General features: G+C 42.2%; 2 protein-coding genes across 3 annotated transcripts in view; one reads left to right on the forward strand and one right to left on the reverse strand.

Annotated features, from left to right (window-relative positions):
- The window catches only part of LOC147457531 (uncharacterized), a 56,761-nt gene extending 45,260 nt beyond the window's left edge, over positions 1 to 11,501 (forward strand). For both annotated transcript variants that reach the window (XM_086512400.1, XM_086512399.1), the window contains 6 exons: positions 9,474 to 9,600; positions 9,749 to 9,864; positions 9,958 to 10,034; positions 10,169 to 10,303; positions 10,752 to 10,820; positions 10,928 to 11,501. In XM_086512400.1, coding sequence (XP_086368526.1) covers positions 9,474 to 9,600; positions 9,749 to 9,864; positions 9,958 to 10,034; positions 10,169 to 10,303; positions 10,752 to 10,820; positions 10,928 to 11,200 — 797 coding nt within the window. In that variant the 3' untranslated portion in view covers positions 11,201 to 11,501. The remainder of the gene's footprint in view (positions 1 to 9,473; positions 9,601 to 9,748; positions 9,865 to 9,957; positions 10,035 to 10,168; positions 10,304 to 10,751; positions 10,821 to 10,927) is intronic.
- Positions 11,502 to 12,823: 1,322 nt separating this feature from the next.
- On the reverse strand, positions 12,824 to 15,058 carry LOC147457533 (bidirectional sugar transporter SWEET5-like). The gene is made up of 6 exons (XM_086513608.1): positions 14,756 to 15,058; positions 14,499 to 14,535; positions 14,170 to 14,380; positions 13,923 to 14,081; positions 13,711 to 13,830; positions 12,824 to 13,136 (listed from the first exon to the last, which is right to left on the reverse strand). The coding sequence occupies exons 1-6, from the start codon at positions 14,793 to 14,795 to the stop codon at positions 12,945 to 12,947; spliced, it is 759 nt and encodes a 252-aa protein (XP_086369734.1). The 5' UTR covers positions 14,796 to 15,058; the 3' UTR covers positions 12,824 to 12,944.
- Positions 15,059 to 22,543: the final 7,485 nt, after the last annotated feature.

The raw sequence follows: 22,543 nt of genomic DNA on the forward strand, positions 1-22,543 counted from the left end.
CAAAAGAAAATTACCTCCAGCTTCCTCATTTAGAGAGACAGGATCAAGCTCTTCATCAACTAAAGGTAAAGAGTCTATAACTAAAGATAATGTCTCTATTACAATTTAGGAAATTAGTGAAGAACAAAGACAAGATATCTTGGAATCTCCAGCAATCAGTAATGATGGTATTCCGGTAGAAGATCTACCATTTCTAAATCATGGAGAAAAGAGAGACTCCTCTATCTATCATTCCCATAAGAAAGAAGAAACTATTCGAGATCCAAAATACCCTCTCGGACCTCAGACTGATAAAGATAAGGCCAAATAGATCAATACCAAGGTGGCCATACTTAGATCATCATGTTATTAAGACTGGAGAAAGTTTTATATTAATTATGCAGACTTTGATTTCCAAGTCGAAATCTCTGAAGAAGCTGACCCTCCAAAACAATTGGATGCTGAGCAAATCAAGCCAATTAACTTTGAAGCCATAAAGAAAGCATGGATTAATCCAATCGACAGACATGTGCATCAATGGATTGATGATCCTGCAGAGCTTGAAGTCTTTGCTCCAATAATAGATGATAAGCATACCCTTGAGCAAATATCAGAAGAATCATCTATACCGAGCATTAGAAAAGACAAGCAACTATTAGAAGAATGGTTCTATCCAACAAACGCCCAATCAGAAACCTTTGGCCACTCAAGTCTAGTTCTCTCTAAACTTGACAAACTTCTAGAAGACATTGATGACATCCGAACCATCATGTGTCACAACACAAGGTTGATTCTGAATAATCATCACAACCTTACAAAGATCGCCAAACAGGTAAAGGAGTTCATATCTTCACAATTAGAAGAAATTCAAGAACCACTAAATGGAGATAACAATCTCTCACCACTAAAAGGAGTCTCCATTACTATAATTATGAATACAAAATTTCAGAATTCTCTCAATGCTATGTTAGATACAGGAGCCAGCTTGACTCTCCTGAACGAAAGGTTTATTCCTGAAAACTACTGGGAAAAACTAGATGAACCATTTTTGATTAAATGTGCTAACAAATCTGAAGAGTCGATAAATCATCGGGTCAAATTATGGTTACTGTGCTTGGAAAGGCCAAAATACCTATCTTTGCCTATCTCTGTTCTCAGCCAAGTTATGATATGATCATTGGCAATGATATTCTGTACAGATTGCTGCCTATCACCTTTAACCACAAGTATTTCAAATTTCGATGGAAGGAAAAAGGTTATCATGCAACTATCCTACAACAACTTCAGTATACCATTCCTTCACATGAATGGCCCAATGTATATCTTAATGAGTTTAACCTAACTCAAGCAACCATCCAAACTGAAGTTGCAACCCTAATACAAGCAGATCCCTATCTGGCTAAAGGATGCACATTCTTGCAGACAACGATAAACGACTATTCCGACAAACCTCCTAGTTTACCAAGTGGGACTACCAGTATGAATATGTCAAAGGTTCTACCAATGTCCTTGCTGATATCCTAACCTAAGTCGACTCATTCCAAAGGCGGGGTGGAGTGACATCTTCGCTTACTTAAGCAAAGGGAACCTTACCAATGACATAATCACTTATGTCATAATCCACACGGCTGTGGTAGCACTTAGTGTTTAGAAAAAAAGCGTATTCTCCACTTACCACTCCTTATCCTCCACCTCTCTCTACCTTTTGACCTGTCCACTTTGTAAAGCAATAAACCACCTTAAACAGTGGCACCCACTAGTGTAAAGTGATGCCCACTCATGTAAAGTGACATCCACTACCTTACCCACCAAGGCGTTACCTTGAGCCTCAAGCTATGCCTTTCATATATAAAGGAGGCCACGCCTCATTGTAAAGACATCTTGGGTTTGCGTTCTAGTTTTCCCTCATCCATCTCAAGTGAAGCTTAGCCTTATATTGTAATTCCTATAACTATCCCTTGCACACCTTATTCATACTTTGTATGTTGAATACATCATAATATACTCCTTCCGCTTGCAATCTATTGTCTGTGTGTATTGTGGCTCTCTCTCTCTCTCTCTCTCTCTCTCTCTCTCTCTCTCTCTATATATATATATATATATATATATACGAGTGACATATAGATATATAGATATATGAGTGACATCTTCGCTTACCCAAGCAAAAAGAATGTTACCAATGACATAATTACTTATGTCATAATCCACACGGTTGTGCTAGCACTCAATGTCTAAAAAAAGCGTGTGTAATAAGATTCTCCACTTACCACTCCTTATCCTCCAGTTCTCTCTATCTTTTGACCTGTCCACTTTGTAAAGCAATAAACCACCTTGGACAGTGACACCCATTGGTGTAAAGTGATGCCCACTCATGTAAAGTGACATCCACTACCATACCCACCAAGGCGTTACCTTGAGCCTCAAGCTATGCCTTTCCTATATAAAAGAGGCCAGGCCTCATTGTAAAGGCATCTCGGGTTTGAGTTCTAGTTTTCTCTCATCCATCTCAAGTGAAGCCTAGCCTTATATTGTAATTCCTATAGCGATCCCTTACACACCTTATTCATACTTTGTATGTTGAATACATCCTACTATACTCCTTCCGCTTGCAATCTATTGTGTGTGTGTGTTTTGGTATCAGAGCCATAATCATAGCCATATCAATTAGTGTTTTGCATCTGCGAATTAAGTTATCTTATAACTTACACACTCTCTCTCTCTCTCTCTCTCTCTCTCTCTCTCTCTCTCTGTGAGTATCGCTTTTGTCTGTGTATCACCATTGTGTGAAAATACCACTTGTGATTTTCATCTCAATGCTCAAAGTCTTAACACTCTTCATCTTAAGCTACAAGAGTGATTAGCAGAAACTGTTCTCTTCAACACTGTCGGTTTCAAGAAGCAATTGCCGTTTTCTCTGTATTGTGACGGAAGAGAGAGAGAGAGAGAGAGAGAGAGAGAGAGAGAGAGAGAGAGAGAGAGAGAGAGAGAGAGAGAGAGAGAGAGAAATGAAATGTTATATTAACATCTTCAAAAGGCCAAAATGACCTATGAGACCAAATTGTTACAAAATTGTGAATCTGATACCATGTCTAGGTACAAAAAGACTAGAACAAAAATACTACTACTACTGCTAGAATCCATCCTCATCTACACTTTGGATGTCGAGAGAGTATGGCTCGAATCCTCTGCTGTAGTCTTTGTCGATGCTGTGTAGCTGCTCTCCTCAATCCTGGTCTTCTGGATCTCCGTAGCTCTAGTGCTCGGTCGCTAAGTGTGCCGGAAGTGGTCGAATGAGTGTGGGCCGAGCTCTGCAGTGATGTCTGCTTCTCTGGCCGTCCCATATTGAGTGAAAAGAAATTTGTAATCTGTCTCTGGGATTGTTTCTCTCTAGCTCTCCCCAGTAAAGTGTCTATATTTGTGTAACTCAAGTAGATATAGCCTAAGACATCTCTGATCTTCATAACTCATGACCCTAGAGAAAGGACCGAAACCCTTTATGAATAAGCAGTGGAAACGGCCCCGAATCTCATAGTACACTGTGCAATGACATATGTAATGTAGCTCTGTTTCTGGCTCTAGCTGACATAAGCGGCATATCCTGTTGTCTGCTGGTATCCTCTGAATCTACTAGTCTCAATCTCCAGCTGATGTGAGGATGTGCGTATCTGACCAATGGCACACTGCAAACCATCAAGACATATGTGTATCCATGTAGCTGGGTCGAATCACAAACCCATCTCTTGTGAGGTGGAGAAGATGCTCTCTATAGAAATCCATCTTCGTGCCCAACTCCTGTGGCGGCTCTATCCATGTCCTCCTGGTATCCAGCTGGATCCGGTCTTGACGATTGAGTCTAGTAATCTCCACCCGTGTAAGAGACATCGAGGGTGTCTGAAGAGAGTACTGGAAAGGGGGCAGCCTGTCCATGGTGAAGCCATGCATCTGAAACCATGACGTCATCTGTGCATACCAGCATGAAGTGTCTCCCTAAAGAGCTAACTGTCTGGAAGACTCAAGGGCCAGTCTAGCATATCTGTCTCTAGTAGTATCCCACAAGCTGTGCACAAAGGAGATTGATATGGTAAGCGCCTCAATCTCCATAGAAGGGGCAGCTAGCTCTGCTGGAATGATAGCGTGGGGTACGGAGGCCTTGGCTCTGATCAGTCGAGAGATCATAGATACCAAGGGCCTCTCCATACGTCTCCAACCGTCTTGGCCTACAGAAGGTCCCCATATGTGCACCGCATACAACATAGCTGAGGCTACTAAAGTATCAAAGAGCCATATCTTTGTCCGAGGTTCCTGGAACTGAGCCTGCGATCACATCCTCTCCAAGCCTCCCAAGGTCGCATAAGCTCTAGTCAGTCTAGTCTCTGTTGCTCTCCCCAAAGAAAATCTCGGCCTAGTGAAGACAACCCCAAGGTAAGTGTATGCATATGTATACTCTACAATCTCTTGACCATATGTTAAAGTCGGTGCTGATCTCCCGATCCACTGTGGTGTAGTGTTAAACACCATAACCTTGGTTTTACCAAGGTTTACAGACAATCCACTATCCTCTGCAAAACTGTGTAATGCATCCAACTGTCGATGCATACCCTCTGGTGAGGCAGAGATCAACACAATATCATCAGCATATAACAACAATGGGATCCATGTCCTTGCTAGCTAGGGGGGGGGGGGGGGGGGGGGGGAAGGGGGCGCGTGCGACACACACACACACACACACACACACACACACACACACACACACACACACACAGAGAGAGAGAGAGAGAGAGAGAGAGAGAGAGAGAGAGAGAGAGAGAGAGAGAGAGAGAGAGAGAGAGAGAGAGAGAGAGAGAGAGAGAGAGAGAGAGAGAGAGAGATGAGATGAAATGTTATATTAACGTCTTCAAAAGGCCAAAGTGACCTATGAGACCAGAAAGTTACAATGTGGTGGATCTGATACAAAGTCAGAGTAACAAAATAAACTAACTAACAACATAAGAAAACAAAAATACTATGGAATCCTAAGATGCTTGATGTGAACTAAGCAAAAGCAAAGTACGCAGTTGGGTGGGATAGCTAAATAGCTAAATCACAGGAGATCTAGCATCGGTCGTCGCTGGCGGATCTCATCAATCTCCTCCATGGTCAGTAGTTTGACCGAGCGTCGTGCATGTCTGGCCAAAGTGATCCGAATCTTCTGATGGAGCTTCCGTTGATGCTGTGTAGTCTTCCGCAGTCGTGGGCGATCAGTGTGCCTATGGTGCGACACGAATGTGAGCTCTGCTGTGGGAGTAGCTCCTCCGATTGCCCAGTGTTTGCTCTAAAGAAATATGTAATCCGTCTCGTCTCTGAGACTGGCTAGCCTCTCCTCTCATCAGGCTATCTCTGTGTCTGCGTAGCTCGAGCAAGAACAACCCTAGGCATCTCTGATCCTCATACCCTATGACTCTGGAGAGTGGTCCAAAACCTTCTCTAAACAAGCAATGGAAGCGACCTCGTATCTCGTAGTAGACGGGGCAGCGGCATGTGTAGTGTAACTCTATCTCACGCTCCATGTCACACAAGGGGCATGTCCTGGCCTCTGTTGGTACTCCGTTGTATCTCCCAGTCTCAATCCGCAATTGGTGTGAAGATGTGTGTATTTGGCCAATAGCACATCGTATCCCATGAGACAGGTGGGTGTCCATGTATCTGGGTCTCGTCACAAAACCGTCCTCCGTAAGTTGGAGAAGATGCTCTCTGTAGAAAGCCATCTTTGTGCCCAACTCCTGTGCTGGCTGTATCCATGTCCTCTTGGTGTCTAGCTTAGTCAAGTCCTGGCGGATGAGCCTGGTGATCTCGAACCGTGTAAGTGTGAGAGATGGTGCATCCAGTGAGTATTGGAAGGGTGGCAACCTATCTATGCTGAACCCATGCACCTGAAACCGTGATGTCATCTCCCCATACCAGCATGTTGTATCTCCCTGCATGGCTAACTGTTGAGAGGACTCAAGTGCAAGGCTGTCTTTGGGAAGTTCCCACATGCGGTGTATGAAGGAGACTGATCTGGTGAGCACCTCAACCACTAGGGGGGGGGGGGGGGGGGGGGGGGGTGCTAGCTCTACTCGGATAATTGCACGTGTTACTGAAGCCTTGGCTCTAATGAGCCACGAGATCATAGAGATCAGAGGTTTCTCCATGTCCCCCCATCCATCCGTGCGACCTGACCTCCCGTGATGATCCAATGAAGGTCCCCATATCTCAGCTCCATAGAGCAATGCAAAGGCCACCAAAGTGTTATAGAGCCAGAGCTTCGTCAGAGGCTCTTGAAACTGAACCTGCAAACACATTCTCTCCAATCTACCCAATGCTGCATGGGCTCAAGTCAATCTGGTCTCTGCTGCTCTCCTCAATGAAAATGCTGGTCCGCTAAAAACCACTCCAAGGTAAGTGTAAGCATCCGTATACTCCATGGTCTCCTGGCCGTATGTGAATGTAGGTGCTGACCTCCTGATCCACTGTGGGGTGGTATTGAACACCATAGCCTTGGTTTTACCAAGGTTGACAGACAAACCACTTTCGTGGACAAACCTATGCAAAGCATCCAAGTGACATTGCATCCCCTCCAGAGAGTCGGAGATCAACACAATATCATCAGCATATAACAAGAGTGGAATCCATGTCCCTGCCAGCTATGCACCTCTATCACCATCACTCTCAATGTAGTCAGAAACCTCATCCACATACATACCAAATAGAGTAGGAGAGAGCGGACAGCCCTGCTTCACCCCAATAGTGGAGTGAACCGGTGTAGATAGACCCTCTGAGGTGCGTACATGCCCCACTACTGACCTGTATAATGCCATGATCACCCAAATGAGCTCTGTAGGTACTCCCATCTCCTGTAGTATGCGCATCAATCTAGCTCTGGGTACTGTGTCCAATGCTTTGCGGAAGTCCACAAAGCTACAATAGATCCGTCTCCCATGTGATCTGCCCTCCTCAATGATGGTTCTGAGTGTCAAGATATGGTCAAGAGTAGAAAAGCCTCTCCTGAACCCTGCCTGCCCGGCTGCGCGTATCCTCTTCCTCTCCTCTTCCTCTCTGCCCATCTATTGAGCTGCTGCTCAAGAATGGATGCGTACAACCGTGCCAATGTGTGTCCAATCATGATAGTGCGATAATTCCTTGGCTCCATAGGGTCGCCTGACTTGAAGATAGGTACAATAGTAGATAGGCTCCAAGTGTCAGGCAAGCCCTCACACATGGCACGGTTAAACATAACTGCTAGAAGCTCTACTAGTAGATCTCTGGCATGCATGAAATGCTCAGCCACTAAGCCATCATGATCATATGCTCTCCCAGTCCTCATCCTGTCAATGGCCTTCTTCACCATCTCAGCGGTGAAAAAAGCACATACGTGTGGGCATGGATCGGGAGGGTCTGGAAGGGGCCTTTGTCCAGGAACTGTATACAAAGATGATGCGTACTGGCCCTAGGCCTCTGTAGAGGTAATGGCAAAGGGGGGGGGGGGGGGGGAGAGTGCTCATGAAAGAGCCACCATGCCTCACGTGAGTCCTGAGTCAAGAATAGCTGGTATAGATCCTGCTCTAGTTGAGCCAAAAATGCCCTCTTCTTCCGCCGCACTAGGCGTCGGAAGTCAATCTGTGTCTGTGAGTGATGTCCCCCAAAAGCACCTCCCTCTGAAGTCTGGCTCTAAGCTTGCGGCATTCCACATCATACCAACTGTTCTGCGGCATGCTGCCAGAACGGCGTCTCTGCTCAGCTGAGTATGTGGGTATGCCTCTGCTGCTGCATCATGTAATGTCTGTGTTAGTATAGTAGTAAGCTCCTCCAGAGGTCGCCCTGGCTCGTTAGTGCACAGCCATCTGGAGATCCCATCTGTATATACAGAGTCCATCTCCCGTGTGAAGGTGTAGCTCCAACTACTGGGAAAGGATTAAAAAAAGTACAAATTACCAAATTGTGGTCATGTTGGGGGGGGGGGGGGGGGGGGGGGGGGGGGGGGGGGGGGGTTGTGTGTGTGGATGTCTTATCTCTAGGGGGTATGAGTGCACATCTATATAGAGAGAGAGAGAGCGTGCTCTTGCTGGAGTTCATGGCCCTGTTGGCATCCGTCTTTTGGATTATTCTCCATGGGGGCCGCTACACTAGGTACGAGCACCACTACGCCTACTCTTAAACCCTTTACCTCGACTTGCGCTCTGACGCCAGAGGACATTGCCAGTATTAGGCTGCCGCTCGACATTACCTTGGACACAAACTCTTGTTGGCCGCATGGTGGGGCACTCTCCTTCTCTCTCCATTGTCCTCTTACAAACACAAGAGGACCTGAGGGTGAGTTGGGCTAGGTGCCCTCATAAAGTTGCCATCAAATGGCCTCCTTTGACACCTCAAGGAACCTTGCATAGCCATAAATGAGAGATTGCACCTCTTATACGGTTGGACAGAATCACACAGTCTGCCTTACTCCATATGGTCGTCGGACTTTCTCTAAGGTGTGGAAAGTCATGGTCTTGGGTCTTCTCAAGGCTGATTGGAAGTCTCTTTAGTATGTACATGGAGATGATGATGTAGTCTCACCTGCGACTCAGACAAATTAGTGTTATCAGCATACAATGTAATGTGGACGTTGTAACCTGAGACATCCATCCCTCCTGCAACACGGCGAATGTTAAAGTCAGCTACCTCGTCAATGTAGATACTAGAGCCCAAATAGTGTAAGAAAGAGTTCCATCCTTGCATCATACCTATGGTGCCAGTAATAACTGTGGATGGCCTCCCGGGGCAGTGCACGGTTGAGCACCTACTCATACAAAGCATACTCACCTGAAACTATACCTGATGGGATCCTCAATGATTGGAAAAGTCTCTCTCGTGGCACTGACTTAAATACCTAGTGGAAATCAACAGAGCAGCAATTTAACCTTCGCTACATCTCGTAGTGATTATATGGTCAGTGGTAAAGAAGGCTCGTTGAATACAGGTTGCTGAGTTTTCTGAGTGATCTCACTACTCCCTCCATCTCTTTGTAAGAACCCAACTCTGTCTTGAGCACCGTACCATAAAGTTTGCGACGGTATGAACAATTATGATAGTCCTGTGGTTACTGGGGTCCTAAAGTTCTCTTGCTTTGTGTGTGCATAATCTACTCGAATGATAGGCCCTTCCCATTAATGATACAAGCAATGAAAGGGGTGAGTGTATGAGCTGCATAAATAGGATGCTCACCTTGTAAACCTGTGATCTGCTAATCTCCCGTGCTGTAACTGGCAGATGGCTCTCTTCTCGTGTGAGCTGGCTGCTGGTGAAGAAATTTGAGGTTGTAGGGCATTTCCCTTGTCGCTGTAGTAGTTTAGATACCTCTAGGATCCCGCTAAGTTAATGGTGTAAAGTCATTTTGTGTGCTATTCTGCAATCAACTTGTTAAAGGTTTTTCCCGACAGTTCTCATCCACTCTCTTGTGTAATGGTTTCATTTGTACTAGTGTCCTGTATTTGCAGGGGACTTCTTCCATGCAGCACCTAATATTGATCATTCCCAAGATTTTGTTCGACGAGACATTATAGAATGGATGAAATGGCTCCGCACAGAGATTGGATATGATGGATGGCGTTTAGATTTTGTAAGGTTAGTGGTTTTGTTCTGTGAGCATGAATCCATTGATGTATGCGCTACTCAATGTGGCCCCTTTCAGACCTTGGCTTTCCATCTTTATAAATTTTCTTTCGACCTGTTCTGCAATTTTCTTCATTAAGCTTCTGTGCTTTGAATTCAGAGGATTTTGGGGTGGCTATGTGAAGGAATATATTGAAGCGACTGCTCCAGCCTTTGCAATTGGAGAATATTGGGACAGTTTGTCATATGAGGGTGGCAATGTTTGTTATAACCAAGGTTTCACCTGTGTGATGTTTTTTATGCCACTGTCACTTAAATTTTGTAGCAAACTGCCTAGAGCTAACAATTGTTACGTCAAATGCAATACAGATGCTCACAGGCAGAGAATAGTGAATTGGTTAAATGCAACAGGAGGGATGTCATCAGCTTTTGATGTGACAACTAAGGTATGCCTGCCGCTACACTTTTTTTCCCCGCATGGCTTAACGTAATTTGCCGTGGACGACTTGTTGTTTGGTGTTTTTGAAGATTATATACAAAAGTTGCTTGTACCCTTGGTTTGAATTTTTGTATTCCACAGGGTATATTACATGCAGCTCTCCATAATGAGTACTGGCGGTTGATTGATCCTCAAGGCAAGCCTCCCGGTGTACTGGGATGGTGGCCATCACGAGCAGTCACTTTTTTGGAGAATCATGATACTGGGTCCACTCAGGTTAAAGCCGAGCTCTAATACGTTTTTGTAGCAAAAGGGTCTATGATTTGTCTTTTCTCTTTAACCTAGTAGATTAAAGTGCAAAAACGGAAGCATATAGGCCGTGCAGCTGGTGGTAATTTTGACTGCCCAGACCAGACTTAGCTTCATGATAGTGGGTCACCAATGCACCTCTCTGCTTTGGGCAGGGAGAAATTTGCTTTATGGAAAAAGTTTTCGGGCTTTTTCTTGGACTTCCAGTGATGGGAAGGTTGTGAGCTTTAACATTAGGTGCAATCATCACAGGTAGACATTGTAATGAATATAATGGCATTTCAAGCCAGAAGTATACTATTCTACTCTTAGGCTCAGTCGAGACTTCACATTAGACACTTGGCTATGGATAATATAATTAATGTAATTTGTAGACATATTGATGTGTGTTGACTATGCAACCAAACATGTACAGGGTCATTGGCCATTTCCCCGTGAGAAGCTAATGCAAGGATATGCATACATCCTAACACATCCTGGCACGGTAAATTTTGTTAGTCTTTTAGCTTGAATCAAGACATTTTGTACCATTTGATTCATGGAACAACAACTGATTTTCTTTTCTGGTTTTTTAACCCATTAATGGTGCAGCCTGTTATCTTTTACGACCATTTCTACGACTTTGGCTTGCGAGACCCTATAGCAGAGCTGATCGCAGTTAGAACACGGACTGGTGTCCATTGCCGAAGTCCTGTCAAAATTCATCATGCAACTAATCAAGGATATGTTGCACAAATTGGGGACAATTTAGTCATAAAATTGGGCTATCTAGACTGGAATCCTTCAAAACAAAATAATCTTGAGGGAAATTGGCAACACTGTCTGGACAAGGGTTCCGATTACCAAGTTTGGGAGAGAAGCTAAATTCCTGAGCAGCTAATAAACCTGAGTTTCTCTGGGTATCATGCATGATTCATTACTCGCTCATAGGGCAGCATCCGAGCTAATTTTTTTGCAATGCATTCATCATGTAAACATTTTTATTTGATCTGGACACAATGTCCAGCAATGTAAATGATTTGTCCTGGAAAACACACGCTCTCGTTCATCAATATCCTCACGTGCTACTGAGCTTATGGATAGCATTATGATAGCCGGGCATTGCATGAGGCTTATTGGCAATGCATTCACATTATTTATCTATGATATAGATTTGCTTAAATTATGGTGCTGGGTTTTTTGCTATTTGCAATAGTGATTCTTCATGTATGTGTCAAAAATATGAAGCCCTTGGCTTCAAATGTTGTGTGTGTGTGTGTGTGTGTGGGGGGGGGGGGGGGGGGGGGGAAGCTCTTTGATGGTAGTTCTTCTATCAGGTAATTGTATTTACAATTGCATGTTTGTGTCATGATCGTTGAAGAGTTTAATTTGACTCGTATATAGAAGGCAATGAAGACGCAAAAGGAGTGTTCAATGTAATATTTCTTACTTGAATTTAGTTATACATCATGTTTTTTATATCTTCAACCTAGGTGTACATCTTTACTCTATCACGGGGAGTGCGTGCGCATTGTGATTTTATAAGCTCTTCAAAACAAATACTCTTGAAGAACTTTTAAAGTTGTGGAGTAGATTGTCCTTGTGCTTAGGGAAATGCTTGGGTTGGAGTGCGTCAAGTCAAATTTTGGTGGTCTTCTTATGGAGGTTCCAATGGAGGAATACCCTCTAAAGGTTTAATTGAGCTTACATGGACAACATTATATGCACGACAATGAGTAGCGTACAAGCCATCAATTATCTTCCTTTGAACTTGAAACGGTCCATACTATCTTTGAATTTAACTAGTTTGATCACCTTGCTAGTTCTTGTCAAGAACAAGCCTTCGGGAGCTTGAACGACACCCCATCATTGCTCTGAAATGTAAAGGGTCATCTATGGTTGTTAGCTTTAATTTTCGCTCGTGCTGTACAACATTTACCTTTGAGATGCAATTGAAGATCTTGGGCACACTTGTCTATGGAAAATTTTTTATTAGAAGTAATAAAGGTAAAGGCACCTTAGGTCTTCCATAAAAAATCCCAAATGGAGACTTCTCAATAGAGGTATGTATAGTGCTACCATAAGCATACTCTACTAACCGTGTGTGTGTGTGTGTGTGTGTGTGTTTTGGGGGGGGGGGGGGGGGGGTGTGCGTGTAAGTTGCCAAAACTTGTTGCCTAGTGCAGCATGGCAATTGTAACATAAACTTCTTTTCTTCATTTTTCATATAAGAGGGGCATTATCTAAGCATTGGCTTTTGTTATATTTAGGTCACTTTGAGAGAGAGACGACATTGTTTTAAAAAGAGGGGAATTAAGTATTGGGTTACAATCTCATCCGTTTTCAGGGGCACCGCTACTTTTCACATCGTTCTTTTATATTTCCAATATTTTTACAAAGGATGTTAAGTATTTCAACTTCTTTGGCCACTCTTTCTCATGTGCATCACATTTTTGTGCACGCACATGTATAGAGTCCTAGTGCCATCACTATATATATATATATATATATGCACAACCATTTTGACTTGTTTTTACACGAAAACTTGCATTACAAGCTTTGGCCAGACATATGCTTCCGTGGGCCAAAGTTGAACCAATGAGGTGCCTTCCCTACTTATGTTACATGATTAGAATTGAATTTGAATTTGGCTAGGGTATTCCTCTAGTTTTTCCATTGATGGTTGTTGGCCTTTAGAGGGAGGCTTTACTGGTTCAAAACATAGTTTTGTGTCATTTACTTCTTTAGGGATTTTCTTGTAGTAGCAAAAGTATAACAAAAGCTGGGCCACTCCAAAAAGGAAACCAAGGCCGCTAGGAACCTAAAAATAACATGAGCAGGATCAAAGAGTTAGTTGATACATATTATCCACAAAATAGATACAAGAGAAAGAAGGAAGGGGAGAGAGAGAGAGAGAGAGAGAGAGAGAGAGAGAGAGAGAGAGAGAGAGATGCATATTATGCCTTATATACTCGATTTATCTTTTAGGTAGAAAAACCTTTTAGTACCTCACTTTAAGTATATTGCCTATATCAAGACTTATTTTTTTCAACCAAAACTAGAGCATGGTTCATAAATGAGCTCCTATGAGTTGTTTGGTCTAATGTAGAGCTTAGAAATGTGTTGTGTACTACAAGAGTTCAACAAAAGAGATTTATTGTTTCAATTTTTTGAGGCCAATCAATGAAATAAAATTTTAAAATGTTTCTCCCGTTGATTTTGTGGAGAGGGAGAGAGAGAGAGAGAGAGAGAGAGAGAGAGAGAGAGAGAGAGAGAGAGAGAGAGAGAGGAACCTATTAATGGTATTTAGAGGAGGGGTTTGTTAAGTGCTTGTTCTAAATGCAAGTTACATTCATGAGTCACATTGTTGACCACAAATTTTGTATTTCTCTTACCCCCATGAATAAATCTCTCACAATGATAGAGTATGTTGCCCATGTTCCACCGTTAGCAAAAAGTGAAAGGGTTAAGAAGAAAGGCATAAACTCCACACTCTTTGTTGTGATGACCTTCTTCTACAGTAATCAAGCCAATATCACGTTAGAATTAACTTGAAGCTCGATGTAATCAAGAAAATATTTGCACGAATCCAACAAAAAACCATTACCATCACACAAAGTGGTGATGCGAACATGCAAACAGAGTTAATGGCGCATAGGAATCCCACGATAGTCAATCTTGTTCGATCGTGTGAGCCAAAGAATGTGCCCAAAAATAAGGCCACAAATGAGGTCAATGACAATGTTAATAGCTTCAAGGCATACATCTGTTCCATAAAAAAAGTTAAAAGTGGTAAGATGAAACAATTATCTTGTTAGAGTTGCAAATGCAAGTTGGTACCCAAAGTTACTTACTCTATTCGGCATCGATGCGAATATCACAAAGATACCAAGGTAGCACATCATAAATATAAATCCCACTCCACTAATTGATGCAATTATTAATCCCTTGGGTTTAATAATTCCATAATAAGTCCATAGTGCTTGACTAAGCATGCAAGTGATGTAAGGTACCGGAGAGAAACTCTCAGTGGTTCTCTTTTTTATTATCCCATAGAAGGTAACACTGCAAAAACAAAAAGCAATTTGACTATATTAGTGCAATGCAAAGAGTTCTGTCTAAATCTAGAAAAAATCATTGCAAAAGAAAAGAGACATGTACGAAAGTTGCTTGATGTACTTACAGGGGTGAAGCAAAGACCAAACTTGAGGTTATGTTTCCTGCAAAGAAATGTATCAAAGCACATAAAATTTAGAAAAATCTTAAGTACCATGATCAAGAATGTATTAAGGCCTTGCATGAACATGATCAATAGCATAACAAACATATGTGGTGATGGTAATCAAACTATAATTGAGTGCCACCAAATTGAGCTAGTTCATTCAAGTAAATGCACAATGCTGATTATGTGTAAGGCATGTGAAAAGAAGAGGCTCTTACCCAGTATCCCCACTAGAAGAGCGAGAAGGTCTGTCGTCATTGCAATAGTATAAAATAAATCACTTTTTGTCGCATGAATTGCAAGGAATAGAGTCACAAAGATATTAAAACAATGTGAAGCTTGATGACCACCAACTGTCAAAAGGTGTGCACTATATAGAGGTGAGAGGATTCAAAGGGACGTGCTTTATTTTGATGAGGTGGTATCAGGTGATATTAGATTCTAGTGTCTTACAATAGTGGGAAGCACTTTGACAAGAATGTTGGAACGATGTGTTTATGTTACAAAGTAAAAGGGGTGAATAGAGGACCCTGTACTCTTGCAAAAGTGAGCATGCTTTGATATCCACTAGCTTTTCACACACTAAAGTTACATACTCACATTGCTTTCCTTAATCTATCCTTAAAAGTTAAGGTTGAGTAAGTAACGCCATAAGCTCTATTACTTTTGGACTTCTTTATTTAACTTGTGACTATTTGTGCAACTACAAATCTACTGGATTCTTATGCAAGAATATCATCCTTTCCTCCACTCTAACAACCACCACCACACTTGCATCCCTTTACTTTGAGTGTAGACACTACATTGCTTGTAGAAACATAGGACACCGGCGTACAATATCCCTTGGCGATTTATGGCTTAAAAATACATGATCTCATCTCATCTTTGCAAATATATCCTTTTAAATAGAGAGTTGAGCACATCTGTCGATGCATGAAGAGGGCATGTGTATCCACGTGTCACATAGAGACGACAAAAGCCATGGTTTGAGCTCCTTTGTGCTCGCATCAGAGCATTGCTCCAATCAGTCGTCATCATGACCAACATATTGCATTTTCTTCTCCTCCGAAAACACACACACACACACACACACACACACACACACACACACACACACACACAAACAAATCTCACCTTCCTATAGTAATCAAATCCTCTATTACAAAGTGATTTAGTCAAAAATCCAATTTCTGTATATATGTACCATTAAATTTTTGGTTTGGATATGTTTGTACCATCTCTTTGGATACTTTGAAGTCACCAGCTTCAATGAGAAGCATATAGGTATGTGCCCCACTTTCTTTTGAGCTCCACTTTCTTTGTGCGTTATGTTCTTTGAAAGGTGGACACATCCCATGTAGCATCAATTGCACAAATAGGTAGGGTTGATTGAGCAATTTAGGCAAGTCAATTATGTCCAAAGAATTGCCTCTGATTGAGTGCTTTTTATTTAAAAAATTGGATCTCTTCTAATGCAATAGGGTTTTTTCCCCCTTCAATTAGATAATTTGTTTAGAAAAGCTTTGTCCTCTCTGGTGGGTTGTCTAATCTCACTATTTTTCAGTGAGCCGTGCTAGGACTTCCCTTTCCTTTTTCAAAATTTTCTCTTGTTATCCACTTAAATCAAGTGTTTATCCACTTAATGATCCTTATCAATTTGAGTTAACTTTTCTTTTTGTCAAAAATACAAAGAAAAGTTATCATTATGGGCAAAACAAGTTATTTTGTAGCAAATACAACTTGCAATTAGAAGGTTATTAGTGTTCATATCTGATGTTTGATGCTTAACACTAGTTTGGTACTACAATCAGACGTTACAATGTCCCTTTAAAGTTTTGTGACAAACAAAATTCATTTGACTAGGAAAAAAAATCATTCAATTTTGAGTGGACATGACAAAAACAAGCAAAAACAAGAGCACTGATGTGTCCATTTAATTTGTTAAAAAAATTTCATTATAAAAAATGGCTTGATCTTGCATATTTAGATTTTCTCCATTGTTAGCTTTCTCAAAAAAGTCCGTTTGACATGGTTTGGAGCATAGAAATGACCTATGATTCTTTCCAAGTTTTAGAACATTATAATGTCCACATGACATTTCAATGTCCAGTACCAAACTAGTGTTAAGTATTCAAAGTTCATAGTTACAAGGCTCGCCAAAAACATTGATTACTTTTGTTTAAAATGTATATAGCAATGCTCACTAGAGTGAGTTATTTTATTTTGGCAAAACTCACAATGGTGAGTTGATTATATTATCATAACCAAAAAATTATAGATTCCTGCCATGCTGGTGACGAGCCATGACATCGCAAGAGACCATAGATACACCGGCTGACAAGGGAGCCACCCCACGCTTATGTCTGTCAATCATTGCAACATCAACGGCCTTGTTTCACTCACTTGAGTTCAATCGTTTCCCAATGGCTATAATCGCCTCCCCTGCTTTCTTGTACTATCTCCCTGAACATTGTTGTTTTCGTGATGTTCTCGAAGACTTGATAGTTCCTAGTCTTTCATACCTAATTTGAAGTAGTAAAATCTTACAATTTGTGTTGCGATAAGCAGCGCTTGGCTCTTGCAAACCTTCCCTCCCAGGAAGAGATCGTTCTTGAAAAATCCTATCTTCTAGATCTTTTGCACGCATTTACAAATCTTCCCTACTGCTAGGCCACAAACCACTGGTAGAGTGAGCTATTTTATGTTAAAGAAGACCAAAAAACACTTATTTTGTTTTTTTAAAAATAATGGCAATGCTCACTATTTTATATTAAAGAAGACCAAAAATTGTACATGATAAGCTCATGCAACAATAGTGCCATGAGTTTCCAACCGTTCTCTCTAGAAAACTTTTCCAGGTTTTCGGTTAAAAATTTGTAGCAATTTTTACATTCTATAGCTAAATTGACAGAATTGTATGCATCCCACTTTTTTTTTGGTTGCTTTTGTTGTTTTGGGAAATAGAGTACCAAGAGCGCTTTGAAAAAGAGAAAGGTAGGCCTAGAGAGTGCTTATAATAAAGATTACAATAGCCTACTAGAGTAAAGCGTACAATGTCTTTCTTTCTTTGCTTCAGCATGCCTCATGTCCCCCTGCCTTTGCACAATCTGTTAGCCACCTCCCCCTTCCCTTTTCCCTCTTCAAATCAAATGCATCTACCAAGATTCTCTTTAATTAATCTGGACCCACAAGATTCCCATTCTCTATCCTAGAAACTTGAGATGCACGTCCCCTATCACTTGCCCCCTCTAGACGGCACGTCCCCTGCCACCCGTCCCTTGCGTGACCTACCGGTTAGCTACCTCCCCTCACTTTTTCCTCTCTCAAATCAAAGGCATCTACCAAGATTCTCTCTAATTAGCTCCAAACCAGAACCGTAAGTGGGTTTACAAGATTCACATTCTCTATCCAAGAAATTTGAGGCTCCCCCTTGCCACCTACCACCTACCCCTTACGCATCAATCACATGACCTGCCAACTAGTGTCAATTGCACGACTTGTCAATTGCGTCCCCATCGCTCTCGCTAACCAAATGCATCTACCAAGATTCTCTCTAATAAACCCCAAACCAAATCAAAATTATCCTCCTTATTAACTTTTCTTGCGTGACAAGTTTATTTCTAGTTAGAAGCTTTGAGGTCTTTAGTTGAGATATCAAGATATCCATAAATTGCATAACCCTCGGGACTAACTAACACCGAGCATTAAAGAGGGGGCAGGTGGGGGGGGGGGGATTCATAGTCGGGAAGTTCACGCACGAAAGCCGGGGTGATCGCAGCCGTCCAGATTATTTAAAAACTAAACCCGGTCACGAATTAAACGCGGCCACAAATTAAACACGGCAACTCCTGTGTTTTAATAGTAAAACCTTGTGAAAACTGGTCAAGATTACAACATGTGCGTGTGGGTGAGATGATTAGCTCATGCGTCTCAATTTGGCAGCGAGGACATGGGTTCAAATCGGATCGGTGACAGGCTCATTTTTTCGCTAAAGTCGGGCCCCATTTTGCCTCGATTCTCGCATGTCTGGGTTTAATCCACCTCGGCCTTCCCGCGTCCACTTTCGGGCCGTCGATCCCCTTACCCCCCGCTCTTTAATGCTAGGTGTTACTTAGTGTCGAGGTCGCATAACTACAAGGTACACCTATTATTATTGCCATACAATTGTGAGTGGATGTATTAAATTAACCATAAAGGAATGAGCCGTCAAGCTCGACACGAGCTTTGAGGGGCCACAAGAACAAGGAGCTATGTAGTCCCAGACTTAGGAAAGCCGCTATGAAATTTTCTTTACGTGGTGCTACTTAGTTGTGACCATGATAGCATGGATTGCTTGACTCCACTTGTTACAGTTCTTTCAATTAGTAAAACTACCTATTGAGGGGTCGTTTTCAAAGACCACCCGCTGGTTCCTAGCCCTCCGGAGTTACTCAAAGTAGTAGAAACGAATAATTTGTGTGTAGACAGAGCTCGGTTCTTTATAATCTTCCCTCTCGAGAATAGACTGTCCTTGAAAAAATCAATCTTCCAAATCTTTTGTATCCATTTGTAAATTTTGTCCGCAAGGCCTCTAATTGTCGGGCACTCCTTGAATAAGTGAAGGGGATCTTCACACACCGCTCTAAGCCAACCTTTGTGAGTGAGGATTTTTTTTTTTGGGTCAATCTCACAAAGTGTGAGTGATTAGCATGGAGCAACATAGATATATCCAAAATCCATATCATCCAACAACAATATATCCCACATCAAAACAAACCCAAGAACAACACCCCCAACAAGCATGTTCCTCAAGAACATAGACACCTGGCTAACATGGGATCCACCTCGATCGACAGATCAACAAACAAACCTATGACTCGAAGATCACCATACATACCGCAACAGAAGAATAGACATCGCTACGAGCCATGCCTCGCAAAACCCACAGCGAGAGATGCCTGTCGAGAAAAATGGGGGGGGGGGGGGGGTCTGAAGCCCCCATCACTTGCCCATCGGGGCCACAGAGAGAAGGGCATGTGCCACCGAACGGCCCACCCCAACAACACAGCATAACAACAAAACCAAGCACCAGACTAAGAAAGGTGAGCCGTATACCTGCAAAACTCGAAAAAGCAGCACCAACCATCAAGCCCCGACCAACCAGTCCACGAACTGACAACCAACAAAGCCATCCTGGCCACCATTGAATGCTAATATCTCAACAGAGCCACCTCGACCACCACCGAGTGGGTACCTCAACAAAAAAAAGGCGAACCTTTTTCCAGGAAAGCAGGACAACCGCCTTTGTCGGAGGTTTCAAAAAATAGCCTTGAGTGGGGATGTTCTATTAACTGTGACTTCTAAGGCTTCTTTATTTAGAAAGACAATAATAAGCTCGCTGGAGTATTACTATGGTTTTTTTTTTTTTGCAAAACTCACAATTGTGAGTGATTGTATTATAGAGTCACCGATAGATTACAAATCAGTCTCAAGCTCATGCCGAGCCTTAAGGGACAGAGGGTTACAACCGAGCTTAGTTACAAGTACCTAGTAGCTAACTACATGGCACTACTGGATGGCGAGGGATGCCCTAAGCCAATCATCTGAGCTATACCTTTTACTTACCACATATATTGTTTCCTTGATTTCTTGTAAGATATCTGAGAAAGTAGCCACCGAGAGGTTGTTATCAAAGACACGACAATTCCTGGCCTTCCAAATGTTACTGAAGAAGCAGTATCTGACAATTTGAGTACAAATAAGTAGTGCAAAACTTTGAAACTGTCTGCCACCAAGGCACAAATCCTTGTTGAAATACCCAGTCTTCCACGTCCTTTGTATTCATTTGCACATCTTTCCTGCAAGGGCTCTAATAGCCGAGCATTCCATGAAAAGGTGGTAGAGGTCTTCGCTAGCTAATCTGCACTCGGAACATCTGTCGGGTTCGATACCACGCGCTTGGATCTTGATTCCTGTTGGCAAGGCCCTCCCAGAGTACTTTCCACAAAAATATCTTCATAAATTGAGGCCACTGCGGATTCCAGATGTTCTTCATGACCTCTAGCCATCAAGCCTCTAACCATTTCTTCTTCCACTGCTTGTTTAAAGCAACGAACCAATCAGCCTCATGGATTAACATTTGGTAAATTCCCTTGGTATAAGGTTTAGAGAATCGGTTAGTCATGGGCCATTTCCAAGATCTCCACTCAAAAATAGATTCACATATCAGCATGAGAACACGGTCCAGGCCTTCTACAACCCTACTGACAAATATCTGCTCAGTTCCATTGAATTGAAACTGGGCAACCACCTGGTCAGAGGATTTCTAGCACTTGCTATTACTATCCCAGAAGTGGCTTAGTCGTTGTAGTCATTTATTGTTCATCCTTCTTGCAATTTCACTCCAATAAGGGTTTAAGAAAACCCCAACAGCTTTAGACACCCAAGGGGAACAGTGCAAGATGGAGTTTTGGAAGTATCTAGTAACTTCATCCCATTTTAGTGCCCTATTTCTCTATTGCATTTTCGCACCATCTCTCCTGTGATACCACTCAGTCTTAAGCTAGCCCACCTAGGGGCTAGAAGATTGTCTTGCACCTTGATCTCTTTCCACTGACCACCTTCACAGAAAAGTTTGGCCTTGCCAATCATATCCTCTGTCATGATAGCCCCAGCGTGGTCTTGATTTCCGATTGAGACCACGAACTTGGCACATAGGGCCTCAACATGAACAACGGGGTTGAGAATTCCAAGGCCACCTTGGATCACCAGTCGAGCAATACCTTTCCACTTCGCCCATTGCAACGACGTCGAGGTTTTAGTGTTGTTCCTCCATAAGAATCTTTCAACTGGTTTTAGAAACTCCTTCCAGTTGCATTTGGCTATTTTGAGTAACTCCTATCCTCTTGGGTGTTCTAAACAGCTCAAAGTATACATCCATTTGTCTGCTGCTCCTCTTCTTGCTCCTACCATGCAAATGAGCTCAATGCTTGATCGCATAGTATCATCCAAGAGAGCTACCTCTAGTTTGCCCTCAAAGACCCAAAGGTTCCTGGACTTCCACACTTGGTTCAGGTAGCAGAATCTGATCATTCTTGGGTTGCATTTATACGTCCGCACCAAAAAAGTATACGTATAAAACGTCATTATACGATGAAATCCCAAATAATCACCGAATAGCTGTATTTTAGAAAGATATTTTGATCGAAGTATCTTTCGATTGAAAAAATTGTTTACATAAAGGTAGTCGCCGGTTTCGATCAAAACCAACGACTGCTTGCTGATTTACATTTATCGACGAATAGAGACTATTGAGGTATAATTTTAAACTTGTTTATGTATACTAACTTGTTTCACTATGTTGTGCCAGATTGTTGGGTTAAGGTGCATAGATCAGTGTGCCATTCATGCTAACGACAGGCTTGAAGAGGTTAGTGTAGAGCTTGAGAGAGAAACTATTGCAGAATACAATATAGAGTATCATTGCAAATGATAGACATACATTTATTCAACAAAATGTTCCTCTATATAGGCTTAAACAAAAGAGACAGCCTTTTGACACATAAGCACAAGATGTGGCTGCCTACGCACAAATACAAGTGGCTTTTCTTGACACATGGGTTGTAAGGGGTTCTTCAAATGGGTTGTTGACACATGACACTTTTCTAGGTGGAAGAGATTGTTCACACAAGAGATGCAACAAAACCTCACATTCGAACAATCCTCCCCTATGTGGGTTTTGGTTGCATATCACTCACATAATCCTCCCCTCAAAACACACTAGGGTGAGGCACATAAAATACAAGCCTCCCCTTGAAGACAAATCTGCCTCCCCTAGACACAAAGGGTGTACACACACAAAATATCAGGGTGTAGGCACACACAAGCCATCCCTGGCACAAATAGAGGGTAAGGTACAATTGAGAGAAACTATTGTACAATACAATATACAATATAATTACAAACGAGGTTTTGTTGCATCTCTTGTGTGAACAATCTCTTCCACCTAAAAAAGTGTCCTATGTCAA

The sequence above is a fragment of the Adiantum capillus-veneris genome, chromosome 5 (genome assembly GCF_014529385.1).
Source record: "Adiantum capillus-veneris isolate H3 chromosome 5, ASM1452938v2, whole genome shotgun sequence".
Lineage (NCBI taxonomy): Eukaryota > Viridiplantae > Streptophyta > Polypodiopsida > Polypodiales > Pteridaceae > Adiantum > Adiantum capillus-veneris.